The following is a 19,717-nucleotide window of genomic DNA, read 5'->3' as shown; positions in this document are numbered from 1 at the left end:
CACTTCAAGCTCGATCCAGAGAGTTCACACGGCGTTACGATATAAACGATCTCCGTCAATTAACGCGATTGGATTTAACTTTTTTAGGTGTCCTTAGCTCTGCCAGAATGCTAAACGAAGACGAAAATGTGTTGCAAAGACATCCAAAAGGTAATTATAACGTACTACATTACTTTGCAAACTATATGGAAACACCAAATGTAGCACATAGAAAGTATTTTTTGAAATGATTATAAAACTATTTCACTTATTAACATTATTTACTATAGTAAACTTTATTAAAAAAGCCTGCTTACATACTATATTACTGTGCAAACTATATGGAAACACCAAATGTAGCACATAGAAAGTATTTGTTGAAATGATTATAAAACTATTTCATTTGTTAACATTATTTTACTATAGTAAACTGTATTATAAAAGACTGTTTACATACTATATCACTGTGCAAACTATATGGAAACACCAAATGTAGCACAAAGAAAGTATTAATTGAAATGAATGTTCTACATTATTTCACTATGGGAAACTTTATTATGAAAAACTGCTTACTTATAAGTGCTATGTTTTTACTTATTAGGTTTTAAGGAGAATGCAACAGGTTCCAGGGCCTCTTACCTGCGTGATTCATCATCCAGGTTTTGCACAAATTGTCTAAATCCCTACACACAGAACATTTATTGTACCGACTATAAGCCTTTGAGGTGCAGGACTAGATTAAGTTTTATTACATTTTTAAACCAATAACACTAAAGTATTATTATAGTAACAAAGTACCCAAAAGAACAAAAGATGTAACTTTAAAGAAAATATAATAGTCAGTCAAAAGTTTTATTTATTTATTACAAATATATATTTAAATGTTAAACAATATACAAATAAACATACTTTAGTAACCATATTGTGCTCTTGTTTCAAAAATTGTTCAATTCATTTCTTACAGCTATCTATTCAGATAAATGGCATATCAAAGCTTTGTCAGCTGGTGCTATTTAAGACGACACTATAAGGTTATCATCCTGTCGTGTGTTGTTCTCCAGATACGCTTGGAGCTTCCTGATCAGATCGGTCACAATTTTGGCTTTCGATGACCCCTGCACTGAAGATGGCATGCAATCACGTCCTCCTTTGAAGGTCTCTCAAACTGTGATGCCAGGTCCATTGGAATCGGGGTTTCCTTCAGCTTATCTTCAAATACCTCATCAAACACAAGCCTGATCACATCCTCCACATAACTGTAGAAATATTGCAGTCAATAAATCTTTTGTTTTGATCATTTATTTCCCTGCTTCATACATTAAGTTTTTAATTATGAATGTATTTGAAATAAAACATTACTGCTTACGGTATGTCACTTGTGTGTTTTGGGAACATAGCCTTGTACTTTCCCTCCTGCTTTTGTTACGGCTTGGTGACATTGTAATGGATGGCTGCAAGGTACACATACCTGTAAAATATAAACAAGCAATTAATTTATTGTAAAAGTAAATACTACTTTATTTAACAAAGTTACTAAAATACTTATATACCTGCACAGCATTCCAATAAATGAGAAAATCAAAAAATTTTTGCTGCAAATCTGAAATCTCAGGCTACGGACGGCAAAGGCATCCACTGATGATGGTGATGGAAACATTGTGAAACGATGCTACTGCCTGGGTTCCTATGATTATGCAGAGAAAAAAAACTTTGTCATCATCAGTTATACATCTAAGACTGGTAGTGGTTTCACTAGCTAAATACATCATGTGTGTTACACACCTTTGCTCCTCATATGCCAGTCTGACTCCTTGTACTGTGTGTTATGATGTTGCATGTTTGCATACAGTGTAGAAGGATGTGTCCAGCTGCGAATCTAAGATATAGACAAATAAAACAAACATGTATTCAGTCAAAAAGACATATTATAACAATAGAGTACCATGACTGTAAATCGTTAGACTATTCATTAAAACGTTAATGTATTACATATTCCATGGCCCAACATTAGCAACACACATTACGTGTTTACTTCGTTTCAAAATCTAAGAAAGCTTCAAGTAAATACAACAGTAAAATACATATAACTTTAAACAAATCATCTGTACTTAGAGTTTCTTGAGTTTGATCATGAGAACAAATTTTACTGGTAACAGTTTAGCTGGCATTTGTATTTGTATTTAGCTTAGCAACTTAGCAAGTTTGTAAACATGTCTAAACCAACATCGATAAAAAAAACGATAGTCTGCATAATTCAACATACACGTGTGTAAATATGGTAGGCCTACGTTGTTTATGAAATACAGTATTACAACACAAGACAATTAGCTTGCAAGCTTAGCTCTACACGCACATTATGTTAATCTCCGGTTACGTAACGTACAGTAAAAGGCAAATAATAAACGTGAATACTTACAGCCTGTGATCCAGAAGTGCACAGTAATCCAACTTTCAAGAGGAGACCTCGCGCAAATCCAGCTTTGGTTCATGAGAAGCAGTTATTGTGAAAACTCCGTGAACAACTTCTGACTGGATTTTTCCGGAACCGTATTAAACATGATGTCCTCTGTGTAAGTCCATAAAGTGCTATTTTGCCCTCGCATCTAAAGAGACAGCGTCTACTCGAGAGATTTAATCGCTTAAACAATGAAACAAGAGTTTGCAAACAGAGTAAAAGCAGGGACTCCCAACCTCCGCCATTTTAGCTCTCTTCTGACTCGGCGCTCCCCACCCTCGTCTTTGAGGGCGTACCCAAGCAAAGCAGAGAGGGCTGAACTATGATAATGTTGGTCTTATCTACGTCACTAATCCCAGGAAGTAAACTGTTGCCTACAATCCGAGTGTTTTTTGTAGTCCTCGAACGTTAGAGACGATAACTCGCGTCATCGTTTTCTTTGAGGTATGTACTTTTTGAATATCGTTAGCATGTACTAATGCACACTTACACACAAAAGGATGTTTAAAAACGTGTATCCCATAATAGGTGCTCTTTAAATATGTATAACTATTACGAATACTTTACTAAAATTACTTTTACATTTAATATACATAATGCTTATAATGTGATTGTGGTCAATTACCAAATCTCCCATTAAAATGCATCTGCAAAGTTTATTGTATTCATGTGGTTTCATGCATTGTTGAATAAAGCTTAGTCTAAAAAAGGGAGTGTAATATTTCTTCTTCAAGTTGGTTTAATGATACGACTGGTTATGTTCTTTTTACGGTTTATGATTTTGACTAAGTTAACAAACTTTTTTTATTGTGTAGGTCAGGAATTTATGGCCATTTAAAGATATTTCTCTATTAAGATCTCTTTTCTTAAAGAAATAGTTAACATTTGTATTTGGGATATAAAAAGCATGTGCATCACAGAGAAAACATCATTGATCACAACCTCACTGTAAACCAAAAATGTTGTTAATGTTGACCCACTAGGGGGCCTCAAGATGACCTAAAATGATTTAATATAATCATCAAATGTATTACATAAATTCTATAGATATTATACAGATATTTCAGTGTTTGTTAACGATGCATCTTTCTAGTTATGACAAGTTAGTATAGTTTACTGCGTTCTTCAAATATTGTTGTGGACAATAGAGAACCAAAGTCAAAAGAACCACTACGTAGTCAGGCATGAGATGAAAGCTCTACCCAGAGTCTCCTTGCGATTGTTTTCTTCTTCAGGGCTATAATAGAGCTGAGCGTCACAAAAGGGATCTCCGTTATCCGAGTGGAGCTGCGCGTAATCTCACATCATCTCCATGCGCAAAAGCGCGCACAACAATGGAGAGGAACAGGACATCAGACTAAATCCACAGACATGCACACTATTTACAGCACTTTTTAACGCATATCAATTATTGCATCAGAGTTTAGATTAGGTTTACGACAGGGAATTGCTTTTATTAGTTTGCACGTGTGAGGTAAAGTTGCACGTGATGGATAATCTACTGGCTTTAATATTCGCGCTCTCCATAAGCGCATCATGGGGATGCCAGCTTCCACACGACTGGAGACCTCAGACCGAAGCGTGCCGCGCAGAGCTGGCGGAGATCATCGTCTTTGCCAAGGTGCTCGCCATCCATAAGGAGACGTACAGCTTGTATAATTATCTGCCGTGGCAGCACGACACGGATCTGCTGTTCTCGGCGGAGATCGAGCTGCTGTGCGATCAGGCGTGGGGCAGCATGCTGGAGGTGCCAGCCGGATCCAGGTTCAATGTCAGCGGACTGGGATATTTCCCCTGCTATTCCTACAGCGTCATGGAGAATAACTCCTACTACTTCTTTCTGAGGTAAGGTTATTTAACGCAACTTAAACATTAGAGAATACCTTGAGAGATGCATGTGTTTGGGAACTGTCAGAAATTATATACATAATGTGAGGGGCTTGCTATGGGGTGGCATTATTAAGTCTTGGATTATCAAAAGTGTATTATCAGCTTTGTGATACTGAATGGAGCCTTTATTTTTAAGAGTGTACACATCTAAGAAAAATGCACGCCTTATTAATGCATCAGAGACTTGTGCAAGACCTCCACAGTCTTTATTTTGACAACAGACAAAGGATTAACTTTGTGTACAATGACCATGAGTCTTGCAAAACATCTGACAGACGTAATTAGCTCCGGCTTGTGTTCCTAAGCAAACTGAAATCACATTGGAATATGAACAAAGGATGAGGTTGCTAACAGACCCACTGCGTAGATTATGACCCATGTGCTTTAATTATAGAGACAGATCTAATACATGGTTCCCACAGTTTTCCGTCTTTACTTTCGTCCTCTATACTCACAGTTTGGAAGTGATTCCCATTGCATTACTGTAAGGCTTCAATCTCTTGACAACCAGACTGTTTTGCTTATGTTTCCTGTCTAAGCCTTTGGTCCAATCAGTTATGCTGAAGGATGTTTAACTCCCTCATGCAATGCTGTACTGGATTTATCAAACTCAGCACTTTTCTGGGCAAATCCTTTACCCTGTCATGTAGCACTTCACACACTGATTGCAAACCAGCATCATACTATTCGGACGGGATTAGTTTTACATAGGGAGGTGGGGTAAAGCAAGTTTTTATCAGAGCTTCTCAGTGATTTTAGTCCAGTCCGAATGCTCTATGTCAGTAATCATTACGGACAATGTCAGTAAAGATTACGGCGTCTTTTACCTTCTGTAAAAAGGTCCGGAGAAATTACCTCAGGTAATACTAATCCAGTGCGAATAGACCAGCTGTAAATATCCACGTAAATCGCGTCATTTCCTTTCAATTTGCTGGTTTATTTTAAAGGTGACATAGAATGATTGAACGGAGTATTTATCCTTGTTCTGTGATGTGACATGTAGACAAAAAATGTTTTGTTTGGGTCTGTAATGCCTTAGAAGCTTCCTAAAAACCTCTCTCAGATAGCTCTATTAGGGTGGGGGATTTTAAACAAGTGGTTTTGCACCTATTTGGCTCCCCCTACTGGCTTAACTTGCAATCTCATTACTGATTGGCTGACTTTGCTGCCACTCAAAAATTGTAGCCAATTATTTTAAAGTGGAGGGGCAGTTAGATGCCTGTGATGTCATAAGCATCAGTTTTTCGTACACTGTGTATCGTACACTTAACTGGAAAACCTGTGAGAATGTCAAAGTTCTGATTTGTTGAAATAAACCAGAATTCCGGGAGACGCAAGTTTCACAATTTTCCTCGGTTCGCCGGGAGACAAAGTTGTGTTTACGTGGCTAATAATGAGCAGTTATCATGATCAGCTACACTTTGCATTCTCAAAAATATAAAAGTTTCTGGTATAGACTCTCTAAAAGACATCCAAGAGTTTTGCCTGAGGCTAGGGATCGACCGATGTGCATTTTTTTAGTGCCGATATTGATTTTTGTTTCATCAGCCTTAACTGATGACCGATACAGGCTGCCGATTTTCTTGAGCCGATATTTGGAGCCTATACTGCTTTTGCTCACTCAATTTACATCATAATAATGACACAATGATATGGGCAAATGTTAGTCTCAATTTTAAAAAGTAACATTTATTGAACTTATCAAAAACTATATTTAACAAATAGTAAAAACAGGTGAGGGTGCTATGGAACCATGAAATGCGCTCTCCACAATGACGAGGAACTATCAGCAAAGGATATTGATTTCTAGCACTTTACTACTACAAACATATAGAGATGAGAAATAAAACTCGCTTTGTCCAGCTATGATCAGCTGTTAGGCCGAGCATTCGATGCTGTCATGGGAAGGTTTGTTGTTTTTAGTCGCATGACCTGCAATCCCTTGCAGCTTCCAGCACTCTGTCTGTAAATAATGCCGGAAAAAACTATCGGCGAACACAGCAGCCACATATCGGCCGATGCACATAAAACTTGCAAAAATCGGCCCGATCTATCGGCCGGACGTTATATCGGTCTATCACTACTTGAGGCAGTTAGTGGAGTCAAAAAGATTGCAGCTGACGTGTGGGCCCTATAACAAACTGTGATTGGTTGTTTGACATGTAGGTCTTGGGCGGGCATTGGCCAAAAAAAGCAGCGAAAACCACGCAAGACTAGAGTAGAGTAGAGTACAACAGGTGCAAATGTCTACTTTTTGAAAGGGTACCTGCCCAGTGACAGCTAGGGAACATTTTTGACCATATTTTTTTGACAGTGTGACTGGAGGCATTACTAAATTGGAGAATGTAATGTTGTACCTTTTTTTCACTGGGACGGTACCATTTACAAAGGTCCTAATATGTACCATTTATGTTCAGATACCTTAGAGGTACAAGTATGTATGTACAACTTCTGTACCTTTTTTTCTTGTGAGTGTACCATAATAAGCACACGTACATGCTTTGCAGTATTTCATTATTTACCAACCTTGGTAAGGTATGCAAACCAATCAGAATCCATTATTCATGGCATACTGCAAGTGTCAAGTATAAATATGTATCACTGTATAGATTTAAAGCTTTATTTTGTATTTATGGTTCTTTTTTCCTTCTGACACAAAACTGCAAGGTTGTAGGATCGAAGCACAGGAAACAAAGGTTGCAAGTGCTGTGAATAAAATGCCACAGTGAACAGGCTAGCACTCATTCTCCGCTTTAAACAGCTCTGGAATTTCTTCCACCCGCATTTATTGCCCAGTACATACAGTGTCTAACTGCCCGGGGTGACCTGAGAGCAACAGGTTAGAGGTCCAATGGAGTGCGAACAGACTGCATATCAAAGGTTTAGACGTTCAAGCCTGCAGGTTTTGTCATCTGTTACCTGTAAGGGTTTTCATCATAAAGTCTGTGTAGTACTAACAGATAGCCCCCCTTCTCTAAATGTGTTGCCTTTCATCTCTGCCTTCTATATGTCATCTCTTCCTGTATCTATACAATATGTGCATAGGATGTTGTGCAAACAAGTTTAGACCAGTCTCCCTCACCCCTTTGTTCTTTTGTTCAATCTCATCACTGATAATGAACACTGTACACTCATCTGCAGGCATTTCATATAGTAACCCTCGCTATGACCTATGAATGACATTTGAAGGTGCCAAAGAATGCATTTGATACAATAGGTTACTTTGTTTTCTAATATCTACATAAAAGCTATGTGACTTTATTAAGTGCAAAATTGATCCAGAGACAGTTTTAAATGTCCATTTACAGCCATAGAACTTGTCCTTTTAATGAAATGGTCTATTATTACCTGATTTGAAAGGGTTGTGAATAATAATCTTGAGCCTTGCTCTGATTGGCTGTTTTTTAGAGCAGCTCTTTGGAATAGCTTTGTGTGTTTGCAAACAGACCTTTGAGCCTGTATCAGACGAATATACAGATTTTGAGGAATAATCAATTGTTTGGAGATTGTTAATGGACGCTTCTGAGTGGTAAGTTTGTGTTTCGACGCTAAGCACTTAGTTCCGAGCAGTTCTCACATGACTTTTATGTGACCGGAGAACTGTTATTTTGTAAGTTTTGTCAACGCTCTGTTCACTGTGAGCGCAAAGATACATGCACATGCATGCGCTCTCGCATCTGTCCAAAGTCCGAACACAAATCCTTATGTATTTGTTCAGTTTTATGCATTTCAAGCGAGCTGAGGCAAACTATCCCTCGCATTTAAAATATAATCATCTGCATCATGGCGCCGCTCTCTGTCTCTCTTTCGCTCGCACGTGCAAAGAGCTGCGCGCTCATGGTGTCCCAAGTCAGATCGATATCCTGTGAATGTTTGTAAAGTTATATGGATTTCAAGCGATCGTGTATAAAATATGAATCGCGTTCTGCTGGACCGATGTGTTTAAGGCACTTCTGAAGGCACCACTGCTTTGACACCTTGTTGTAGCCTCCAGAAACAACACTAAACAATGCATTTAATTTAGTTGTGTGTGTGTGCGCGCGCGCATGTGTGTGTATGTTCTGGTGTAAATGCATGTTTTACAGTCATTAAGTAATCGTGTTATCCAGTTTTTCCCCAAATAATTTACATTTTAATCATTAACATTAAAGGCACACTCTTTTTATGACTAATATAACAGTAAAGGGTAAAAAAAAATTGGCAAAAATGAAAACGTTAAAACGGAATTTGCAAAAATTTAAACGGAGAAAACGGAATTTGGGAAAAAATAAAACGGAATTTGGGAAAAAATAAAACGGATTTTATAGGGCCCTACCTAAACGATAGCATGTAATAATAATTAATAATAATTTAATGTGTAATTTAATGTTGGGGCGTACATCTCGACTGTAATGTCACAGTTGGTGTTATGTTAAGATTGGCCTGTTTTTAAGCGGTCTTCGGCGGGCACAAGGTTTACATAAGAAGAAGAAAACAAACACGTTTGAGGCTCATGGTATGTCATTACCATGTACAGAAGTCTTATTATTCATCTATGCCAAGATTAATACAGTTTTACATTCTACCTTAAAGCAACCAACCAGTTTATTTTGTTTTTGCGCGCCAACATTACACCAATAAAAGTTGAGTCTCCATAAACAGCCAACGGCTTACTGAAATGCAAAAATACATTTTGTTTAAACTGGCCAAACACTATAAGATGAAAACTGTTGCTGTTCTCAATGTTATTTAAAGAGACTGTGGTTTTAAGGAGAGTGTAAGTGTGGTTTTAATAAAAAAAAAATATGACAAATCTGGCTTGGGAAACGTTGGCTGAAGAAGTTAACTTTTTTTCTGTTTTTTTTTTAGAATTTCATAGTAAGACCTTGGAGTTGTGCCTATGTATCTTGCAGTGAATGATTTCAACAGGGACTGATGGGGGGTGTTTTATCCTGCATCATGTTTTAGTTAAAATACAGAAAGACATCATATATTCACACTGCAGGAAAGCACTTAAACATACACTAAATCACGCAGATAAGCGTTATGACAGGTGTGACACAAGTATAGTATTCCAAGCACTGCACATCACACTCGCTTCATGTCACAAACGCTGAATCAGCAAACGCTTCTATTCTGTTATATGGTGACTTCCATATTTAGTGTGAAATGCATCAAACCAAAGCCAGCCAAGCCATTGATAAATTTGTTTTATCATTCTGTTTCCAGACTAAACCATGCCTTTGCCTTAGCCCACAGACACAACTTTCCTTCATTGTCATTTTACATCCCAGTCTGAGCTAACCAATCAGACAGCTGGTTCCAGTTTGGCAGGACCATTCTCACCAGTCAAACCATCAAAAGTCAGAGAAACTGGAGACGCTCTTGCATGGAAACAGTAATTAATCCAATGTGGTACATAGTAGAGCTACATTGAACAGCGACCAGGAGCTTTCCTTTATACTTTTGGTTAATAGAGGGTGGCCAGTGAATAGCTGAAGAATTGAAGTGGCTTATTCCTAGATATGCACACCAATGTGTAGGATATCAAGCGTTATAGTTGAGGAAACTTGAACTAATACAAAGAGACATCACATAATAATTTCAAAAAACACTAACTCTCTTGTATCTCTCAGAAATGTAGCAGATGCCCCATGAAGGCACAATAGTAACTGCTGTAATCTGCCCATTATCCAATCATTTGTTTACTCCAAAATGTTTTTCTGGAAGTACAGGCACTTTCACTTACATTCAGCGATGGGCCAGTATGCTAGATGACGTTTACTAAATATTTATCCTTAACTCATAGAGGCCTCGTTTGAATGCTTAGTAGATTGGAACAATAACATCCTTATAAAGAAATATTAAAAATTCAAATCCCATTCACTTGCATTTTCTTGACCTAAATTTCCCAAAAGAAATTACTAAACAATACAAAAGTATCAGTAAATTAAAATAATAAGGTGATCATTTCAGGTTTTCCACATACTGTACAGTAGTGGGCATTGACATGTCAAACCCAGATGCCAGTTTAAAGCCACAATATGGATGATTTTTGTAAAAAAAAAAGACTTGCATAGTGTGATTTATTTCATGCACTCCAAAAATGGCTGGGTTATTTTTAGGGGTGGGACAATCCGATATTCAATATCGATATTAGTCCGATATTGGCAAAAATGGCCAACTCGAATATTATCCAATCCGATACCAACACAGGCCTTAACTGTCATGGCAACTTGACATAAAGCGCGACTTGCTGAGCAACATGCTGTAAAGCGTGACATAAGCAACATGCCGTAAAGCGCAGCGAGTAGAAATCTTAGCCAAAGCAAGCAATAGATGAACCTGTCCGTTCTTATCAAGTCCACAGTTTGGAGTTATTTTACAGTCAAGGAAGAAAAAAGACGAGTTCAATATATGTATATACATAAGCTCTGTACGTCTTATGGGACACTTGAACCAAATATTTTAGTTTACATTCCAAGTCTCTTTTCATTCACGAGTTGAAGAATTAAACATTCAGACTGTGAGCTGATCAATCGTAAAAGCAAACTTTGCACATGAACTTGGGACTACAATGTGAGGATGCACAAATAAAAAAAAAACATTCTAAAATTTTAAGCCGCCAAACAGGAAGTCATTTATATCTCAGGAACACTGTCACGTCTTGAATCCAAACTTTGTACATGAACTTGGGACTCCAATGTGAGAATGCACAAGATAAAAAACTAAATCAGCGGCACCAGAGCAAGCACACTTTCACAGTTCCTCCAGAAATGCATTTTCTAGTTTTAAATAATGTCTCGTCCTTCCACATGGTCGCCTGCTATCCAACAGGTATGTAGTAGATCCTATGGATATAGACGGTTTTATTGGACACACGTGCATTGTTGTGGTTATGCGTACGGACGGATCTTAACTTCTGGTCTCTGTTTGTTTAATGGTCTGGCTAGAGACTAAACTGAACTCTGGAATAAATACCTCATCGAAAATAACTAATGTTTTGGTTTTCTAAAGAAGAGGAGATGGTGATCATGGATCACCGCTATATGAAGGGAGATTTGGCAGCCGATCTTTAGTTAAGATTGTATACATTATACACAGTAATGTAAGCTCAGTGTAGTTTTTGATACGCTTGAACTTAGGTAATCTACTGCTTGTTTATTTTGCTTGATATCAGAAATAAAATACTCTAAAAGGACTTCTTTGCACGAGATTACCGGAAGTTATGTTTGTTTCACGACAGCCATTTGTTTATGTTGTTACTGCTGAAACCATCTTTACAGTAAAGCAAAAACTGACATTTTTAAGTTGGCTCTTCTATTTAGAATAGATAGCAAAGAAAATTTCAATGTGGAATTAATGTTGAAATCAAAAGATTCTGTAGCTCAGTTAAAATCCATCAGAAAACCCTAAACCTTTTGAATCTAAATGTTCAAATCAGGCTTCATACTGTATAGCACAGGCTTCATAAAAGTCCCTGAGCCTTTAATGCCCCTGTAGAGAGGTTGAAGTAGATCCAGATGGAGGGAGACTCTGCTGTCAAGACCCAAAGCAAATGTTTCCGCCAGACACAGGAGAAAAATCGGCTATAGAAACCAGGTGGAGTTTACAGCAAACATATTTCCCTCATTGTGAGCAACAGTGTTTTGATGCCAGAAAGTTTATGGACGAACTTTACTATGATTTTATGTGTTTGCTCATATCAACACCGGGATCATAAAGCAAAGATTCTTGATTAATCACTTTGTTCATTAAGCTGTTTAAAAAACAGATAATATACAGATAACACAAAGCCACAAAGGGAATTTGGGCTTTCGACATGGAAATCGTTTTTACAAATCGATGTGTAAATACGTTTGGATAAAAATTAATTAATGAAGGTGGTTATTAAAAATACAAAACTACAGTCCAGCCATTAGGGGCACCAATGCTTTCACATTTAGGATTCTTACTCATCTAATCCATCTCTTATGGGAAAAGCAAGTTAGGGTTTTACACAAGGTCAGTGTTTGTGAGGCTGGGGTTGGTTTGGGGTTAGTAATATATTCTTCTGGTCTCATACACAAACTCATTAACTCTTTAAGCCATTTGTATAAGGTAAAAGTAATTTCCTTTTTCAGACCAAAAGCTACATCATTTAATTATTCCCAGCTATTTACAAATGACTCAGATGGAAATTACAGATTGTTCCCAATGGTCAATTTCTGATGAGTGTACACACTTCTGTAAACTATTAAGTTTGCATTCCCCTGTCATTCGAGATTACAAAGACAAACTGAGACCAACATTTATTTGATGTTCCTGTAGGCTGATGTGGCGAGTGTCCAAAAACCAACCAGCGAATAAAGGAGAACAAGTGTAGCTAAAACTCTAAAACAGAGGGCCAACATAAGCATGGCTTTTGTATTGATATTTTTCAAACCACCCCTGAAACTTTTATAACAGAATTTAGTAATTTCTTTACCACCGAGAGATGTACTGTTCATCGTGTAGCCCAAGTGTTTTGATGTGTTAACATTTGATATACTGAAAAAGCAGAAGTTCAGTGAGAGAACATAAATAGTCAATAGTCCCTTTCACACATACAGTATTTACTGGTAAATTAACAGGTCATGTGTAAATCAGTGCTGCCAATTTACCAGTAAGAAAAGTTGTAAGATTACCAGCGTGAACGAAAAATAAAGATTACCATTTCGAACGGACGACGTCATACCGCGCTGAAAGCTTCGGGCCAATCATAACGTTTGGATACAGATGACGCGTTCTGTTTACGGACATTTCCACACGCACGCTGCTTAAAAGTCGAGCACAACTGAAATTAGCGTCCAAATTTCTTCACCAAAGTTGTTTAAAACAGCTTACCATCTATTTGCCGGGTTGTCGACGTCCTTAACACACTTATTACTGCTGTTCAAGACGCAGATTGTGTTGTGTCTCTTCCACAGTTCAGTCACGTCTGAAGTCACCTAATGCAATGTTGCTTTGTCACGAGCAATTTCGCGACCATCAGCGTTTGCTACAAATGTGAAAACAACAAAATACGACCGTGGATATGAAGTCGTAACCCGCCATTGTTTACAAATACAACACTAAATTCGCCGCGCGGCATAGGTAACTTCCGCTTTCTCACCGAGTTTACCGGTATTTTGGTACTGACGTGTGAATGATGTGGTAAAAACTACGGAACAGCTGATTTTTGTATTTACTGATAAAGTCATTTCGGTAAATTGATGGTAATCACTGTGTGAAAGAGGCTAATGACATGTGATGAATTCTTCACTAATGGACAAACAAAAGAGATGCAAAAGCAAAACAATCTACATTCATATTTCCTGTGACACTTTATTTATATATAATTGATAACATATGTAACCTCTTTATATGTATTTTATATATTTTTACCCACAATATTTTACCCATAAATTTGATTTATATTTAATACTGTTAATGCTTTAAGAAAAGTAGAAAGACAGGTCTAATGCAAACATACACCTCATGTATAGAACACAAATATCCCAGCATTCCCTTTCCTGATATCCCCCAGTCATTTTCCCATGTAAGAATGTATGGGTCATTGCCATTAAGTGTCCCAAGTGTCTGTGAACTAATACAGCAGCAAGGTCACACAGAAAAAAACAATAAGTAAACTTTCTGGTGTTACATAAGGAAAAGCAGGAGTTTGCCATGTTTGATGCATAGGCTATTATAATCCTAATCAACATTATAATTCATTATACATTAAAGCAGTTTTTCATGATGCAATTGCATGTTGCTTTTCTCCATAGGATGGATGAGAACTACAGCATCATTCCTCACGGTGTAAATTTCCAGGATCCCATTTTTTCGGACACACCAGAGAATCACCGCATGTTTGCCAGCTTGTTCCAGTTTTCCAACTGCACACCTGGCACACAGGTTCACACATATACCCCCGACTGGGAAATTCAAGAGGACAACCGGGTGAGAAACTATGAATGCAATAAATCAATCAAACCAACAGTAGAGAAAACACCTTTCACTTATGTTTGGGGTTAGGGTTCAATAACATTAGTTTTAAAGACAAAACTTTTTTATCACAAATATCAAGCATGTTTGTCTTATTATGTGTCTTATTAGAAACACTTAAAAGTGGTTTCAGCTTAAAGGAAAACACCACCGTTTTTAAATATTTTACTATGTTCTTACCTCAGCTTAGACAAATGAATACAAACCTATCTTTTTTTCAATGCGTGCACTTAATCTTTGTACAGCGCGTCGTGAATGTGTTAGGACTTAGCCTAGCCCCATTTATTTTCATTAGGATCCAAACAGGGATGAATTTAGAAGCCACCAAACACTTCCATGTTTTCCCTTTTTAAAGTCTGTTACAGTACATGAGTAGTTACACGAGCAAGTATGGTGGAAGAGCACTTAGTTTGCAGCACTTCGACCTTAGTGGAGTGCTGTAGGGGGAAATAGTCAGGATTGATAATGCTACTGCGCGCCGAGGTCGAAGTGCTGCAAACTAAAGGTACATTCACATTATAAGCGGCTTTGTTGCATTGGTAGTCACTCCAGAAAGTCGCTCATCATTTGCATAAAGTTAAACTTTTCTCAACTTTGTCATGCAACAGGACACGCCCATCCAGCCGCCAACGGTCACTCACGCTCGTGTCGCCGGATGCCGCCGAGCTTCCATTGAAATAAATTGAAATCAATACTGCTAGTCGCTTATAATGTCCCCCGTTTTATTTTGTGCCGCCATACTTACTCGTGTAACTACTCATGTAAAATGTCTTTAAATAGGAAAAACAATTTTACAACATTATAAATGTTCATCATCTTTTCCAGCTATACCATCTGGTGTCAGTATGAAATCCAGGGGTCTTTTATAAAGCGTGCGTACCCACGTGCATACACAAAAATCCACGAGCAACATCCAATTTTTGTAAAATCTGTCTTTGAATTTGAAAACGTGTTTGCGTGTTTTCTATGCATACATTTGTTTTATAAATCACAGGTTTGACCAATGATTGTAAGATCAAATTTAGGACGTTTTCTATGCAGCATTTTAGATACTGTATGTTGACATATTGAAACATGACAGCAAAACATCAAAAAATTACAAAAGATACAATAGGAATTGTTAGAGATTACAATGTTGGCTAGGCAACCATGCTCATTTCTGATACTGTATGTGTTAGTATGTCCATACAGTATACTCGCACACTCGCAAACATACTTTTAGTGCATAGTATAAATAGGTTAATTTGGATGCAGCATGAGTATCTGTGGCTGTTATACAAAAAAAAAAGAAGATGAACAACTTGCATGTTAGCAGGTTTGCCACATAAACTCTGCAAGACTAACTTCTCTACCAAAGCAGTAAATTTATGCGCACTTTTAAGTGCATTTAAAGTCTCAGGAGAAATGCGTAAATATGATCTCAGATATATTATCATTTCTCTCTGGACACCTGTACATGCATTCACGCTGTTTTTATAGTACAATTTCTGTTATATCAGATGGAAACGATGAGCTCTGCATAAGTTTGCCATGCTTCATGAGAATCTCTCCACGGTCATATAGTTGTGTCAACATGGTCTGCATGTTGCAATGCTGAATTGCACGTGGTCAGCTTTATTAAAATTAATAACTCCATTGACCTTTTCAGTGACCTTATTGATGCCAGTGGGGCTGGTTTCAATCAGGTCCTGAATCCGTGGAAGATTTACGGTAATGATCAGAATGGGTTAAGTTTACATTATTACCGCATTTCTTCTTGTGTCGTAATCAGAGCAAAGGCTTAGGTTATGTAAATGCCATTCCCTTTACTGATTTATTCATATTCCTTATTAGGTAAAGCAAAGAATTTTCCGAGCATGAATAGGTTTTTGGATATTTTAGCTTTTAAACTGTCATCAGACCAGAAGCTCTGGGTTTTTTATTTAAAACTGGCAGTCATGCAAAGAACTATGCAGTGAGGCAATAATAATTCACATGCAATTGCCTTATTTCCCATAAGATTGGAATTGAAAATAGCAGCCAATAGAAATCAAGTCTGTCACTTTCAATTAATAATGACGTGAAGGAAGTTATGTTTGGCAAATAGTGCTTTGACGGTCTATTTTGTGCTGCTTTGCATTTACATTCGTTCGGTTTCATGGTTACCTGTATTTCCATACTGATGCCATCTGACCTACAAAAAAGTTTAGGTGCTAAACATGAAGGTTAGATCTACCCAGGAAGTCTACATTTACAGCAAGGGTTCAGCTGTGACTAATTTCCAGATGTTTCTTCAGGCACGATTTGAGAACACATGTGGGAGGCGAACATCTAATGCTTGACTTTCCAGGGGTTATGAAGTTACCGTCACATAACAAAAACATAAAATGCATTTCGGCTCTTTTGATTTCAGGCTGATAGTCGTAGCCTGATTATAATACATCCAAATCACATTTTCTGCTTACATCATACTCTAGGCCTAATCTCATGGGAATTCGTTCTTATTTTACGAGTTAGCTCATTTCTATGAATTTGTACAAAGTGAATCATACAAAAACATACAAGTATGAGAAAATAACAATAATAGAACCCCTCGCCTAACCCCAATGTCACAGGGGCAGAAGCATATCGTACAAAAATGTACAAATGTGGTCATACGAATTAAAACACGTTTATAAATTGCCTTGAGATTGTGTCGTATACTTCTTGATAAGCATGCATGATGTGGGTCAAGCATTTTGTTTTTAAGTTTAGCTGGTAGAACTATTGCTGAGTTTGAACCATCTGCATTTGAGGCGTCAAAATCACGTCTACCGCGCCTAGTTTGCCGCTTTAACAGTTTAAATGCATTCGAAAGCATTTGACGCGCGTCAGAGGCGAAATCCGCTTCTTGTGGGAGGGGCAAGTGCTATGCGGTTGTCTGTTTGCAAGATGGCTGATGTTGATTGTGCATTTATCGAGAGAGTTACGGGTTTGTAATTAGTCACCTTACTATAGGGGGAAAATAATCGGCGCGGTCGATAAACGTCACGTGACTCAAAAGTGAAATCTGTTACAACTTACCAGGTCTTCCAAGCGAGGTCCTTTTTTTCCTGTCTCTATAGAAATAAGAACTTGTATCTGGGTGACTGCTCACGGACAATATCAAGCATTCCTTCATGTTGAATGAGTGACTCCGGACGGGGCTGCCGCCACAGCAGCAAGCAGCCTCCTGATTGGTTAACGCGGCGCCAAAAATCCGCCAAAGATCAAGATTTTAAACTCGGGTGTCAGCCGCAAATTCGTGTCAAACGCAAAATGCACAAAAAGCACAATTGTGCGCCAGACGCTCAATTCGTGCCTCCAGACGCACGTTAATGCGTCTTCACATTGACTTAACACTGAAATCACTTGCGCTTGACGCCTCTACTGCGGCTGGTGTAAACGCAGCATAAGGGTGTGTTTGACTTTATACGGTGCCGTGCAGACCGAAATGCGGATGACATCAAAATACGCAAGAGCGACTCAAATGCATACAGAGGAGTTGACTCCCGAATCGCTCTCATTGTGTTTTGATGTCACGCGTTTCACCGCTACAGTTTTTGTTATATATGGGAATTTATGCGAAATTGTTGTTTTTCTTTTGGACGCATTTTGAATTCGCTATTTTAAACGCACAATTTAAAGGGGAATGGAAGTTTTCTACATTCGTCATTTTGCATTGTGTAGCTCCGCCCACTGTGAAATCTCATTGGTCTTAAATCCTGCTCCTCATTGCTGCAAATTAAACATTTACATTTAAGTGACTTACAGTGCAAAACTATCTATATAACGTATAAATCAATACATTTCAGTATGTGGCCTCAACCCCATGGCTTTTGCATTGTGAATGCAATGCAATGCCAACTGAACTACAGTGAAACAAAATTACTTAAGGCTGAAAACAGTACACAGTGTTCCTTCATGAATATTTATACATAATCCCCCAAAAATGTTAAACTTCTGGATTACATTTGACATAATGAGAATCTGCTTGTTTATTTCTTGCACAGTCGCCCGGGGTTTGTCATATTTATATCAGATGTTAACTTGCTGTTGATTCCTTCCCTTTAGCTGTGGTGCTCCAACGTGCAGAAGGCCTTATTTGAGGAAGAAGAGAAAGTCAAAAATCTATCTCAGAAAGTGAAGACCCTGGAGAAGGCCAACAACCACTTGAAGGACAAGGTGAAGAATATGAAGCGTCTCTTGAGGCAGGCCAAACGAGAAACAAAAGAGTCGGTTCAAAGCTTTAAACAGCTTCACGAATCCGAACCAGAGTCACGACATCCACAGCAGGACACTGATCAGGACCAGAAACCCACTCTTAAGAAGATCCTTCCTAAAAAACTCAAGAACTGAGACATGATCCATCCTTGAGGAACACCAGTTGTTATTATGGTCTTTCGTGGATCTAGAATAACATTAATAGACCATGGGAATCTGTAAAAGCATGGTATCTTTTACAGTAAGGGGTTCACATGTGTAACGAATCTTATATACTGTGGATTGTCCTGCAGAGTATGACTCCATACATTTTAGCTAAAAAAAAAAATCATAGTGCACACTATATAATAGAATCAAAAGAACAAAAAATAATGTTTTGATAAGCATCCAAGTGTCATGGTCCCTAATGAAAATGTGAATCTACTGATATGCATTACAACATGGAGTTAAGGCCAATACAATCCCACGAAATTTGGTAATGTTTTATGAAAACAAACTCAGGCTTTATGTTTAGTAGCTGATGTCACTGTTGATCATGGAGAGTTATGAATACAGATGAGTGTTTTATGAATTTCTTTGACCAGGTGTTTATACAAGGAACTATTTTGGAACAGTCCAGTGATATTAGTTTCCAGTCTACAAAAACCTCATCCAATTTCCCATTACTGCAGAATTTTTTTCAGCAAGAAACATCCATCTGTCAGTAGAAGAAAGACCAAAAAATTTGGTTTTAGGCTATTATTAAGAAGTGGTTCCATACTTAAAGTTTCATTTGACCATTTATGGCTAAAAATACAATCTAGAGAGTCGATCCATCAGGAATCCGCTAGTTTAGGATCAGCTTTTGTTTTCCATTTGATACTTATTCTCCATTTAACAATTCCAAGTTTTGAATGAGTGTTTTTATACTTGTGAATATGAGTTTTTAATTACGGATAAGGTGCTGAGCACCTAATATATACGTAACCTTTACTCAGTGAAGCTTATCTTACCGTAAAAACATGAAACATTTACAGAACTGTTTTTACTGACATGATTTAATATTTTAAAGCTGGTGATTATGCTAATGTATAATGGTACATATTACCATTTCATGTTTAACACATTTATGCTAATAAGTAATAAAATAAACTTCACTTTTTGCTAACTATTTGAGTTTTTTACATATTCCTTTTATACTCAATA

General features: G+C 37.6%; 1 protein-coding gene and 2 long non-coding RNA genes across 3 annotated transcripts; 2 read left to right on the top strand and 1 right to left on the bottom strand.

Moving 5' to 3' along the window:
- Window positions 1–29: 29 nt before the first annotated feature.
- LOC141280714 (uncharacterized) lies at window positions 30–1,175 on the top strand. Its single transcript, XR_012335004.1, has 3 exons — window positions 30–150; window positions 581–638; window positions 1,041–1,175. It is a non-coding gene; the product is annotated as an uncharacterized lncRNA (long non-coding RNA).
- On the bottom strand, window positions 910–2,966 carry LOC135719181 (uncharacterized). The gene is made up of 5 exons (XR_010521028.2): window positions 2,396–2,966; window positions 1,762–1,855; window positions 1,530–1,663; window positions 1,346–1,447; window positions 910–1,235 (listed from the first exon to the last, which is right to left on the bottom strand). It is a non-coding gene; the product is annotated as an uncharacterized lncRNA (long non-coding RNA).
- A 617-nt stretch (window positions 2,967–3,583) lies between these two features.
- ccdc3b (coiled-coil domain containing 3b) lies at window positions 3,584–19,668 on the top strand. The gene is made up of 3 exons (XM_065241765.2): window positions 3,584–4,279; window positions 14,092–14,266; window positions 18,383–19,668. The coding sequence occupies exons 1-3, from the start codon at window positions 3,924–3,926 to the stop codon at window positions 18,665–18,667; spliced, it is 816 nt and encodes a 271-aa protein (XP_065097837.1). The 5' UTR covers window positions 3,584–3,923; the 3' UTR covers window positions 18,668–19,668.
- Window positions 19,669–19,717: the final 49 nt, after the last annotated feature.

The sequence above is a fragment of the Paramisgurnus dabryanus genome, chromosome 14 (genome assembly GCF_030506205.2).
Source record: "Paramisgurnus dabryanus chromosome 14, PD_genome_1.1, whole genome shotgun sequence".
Classification (NCBI taxonomy): domain Eukaryota; kingdom Metazoa; phylum Chordata; class Actinopteri; order Cypriniformes; family Cobitidae; genus Paramisgurnus; species Paramisgurnus dabryanus.
Note: the sequence above shows the minus strand (reverse complement) of the source record. Positions and strands in the feature narration are given on the sequence as shown.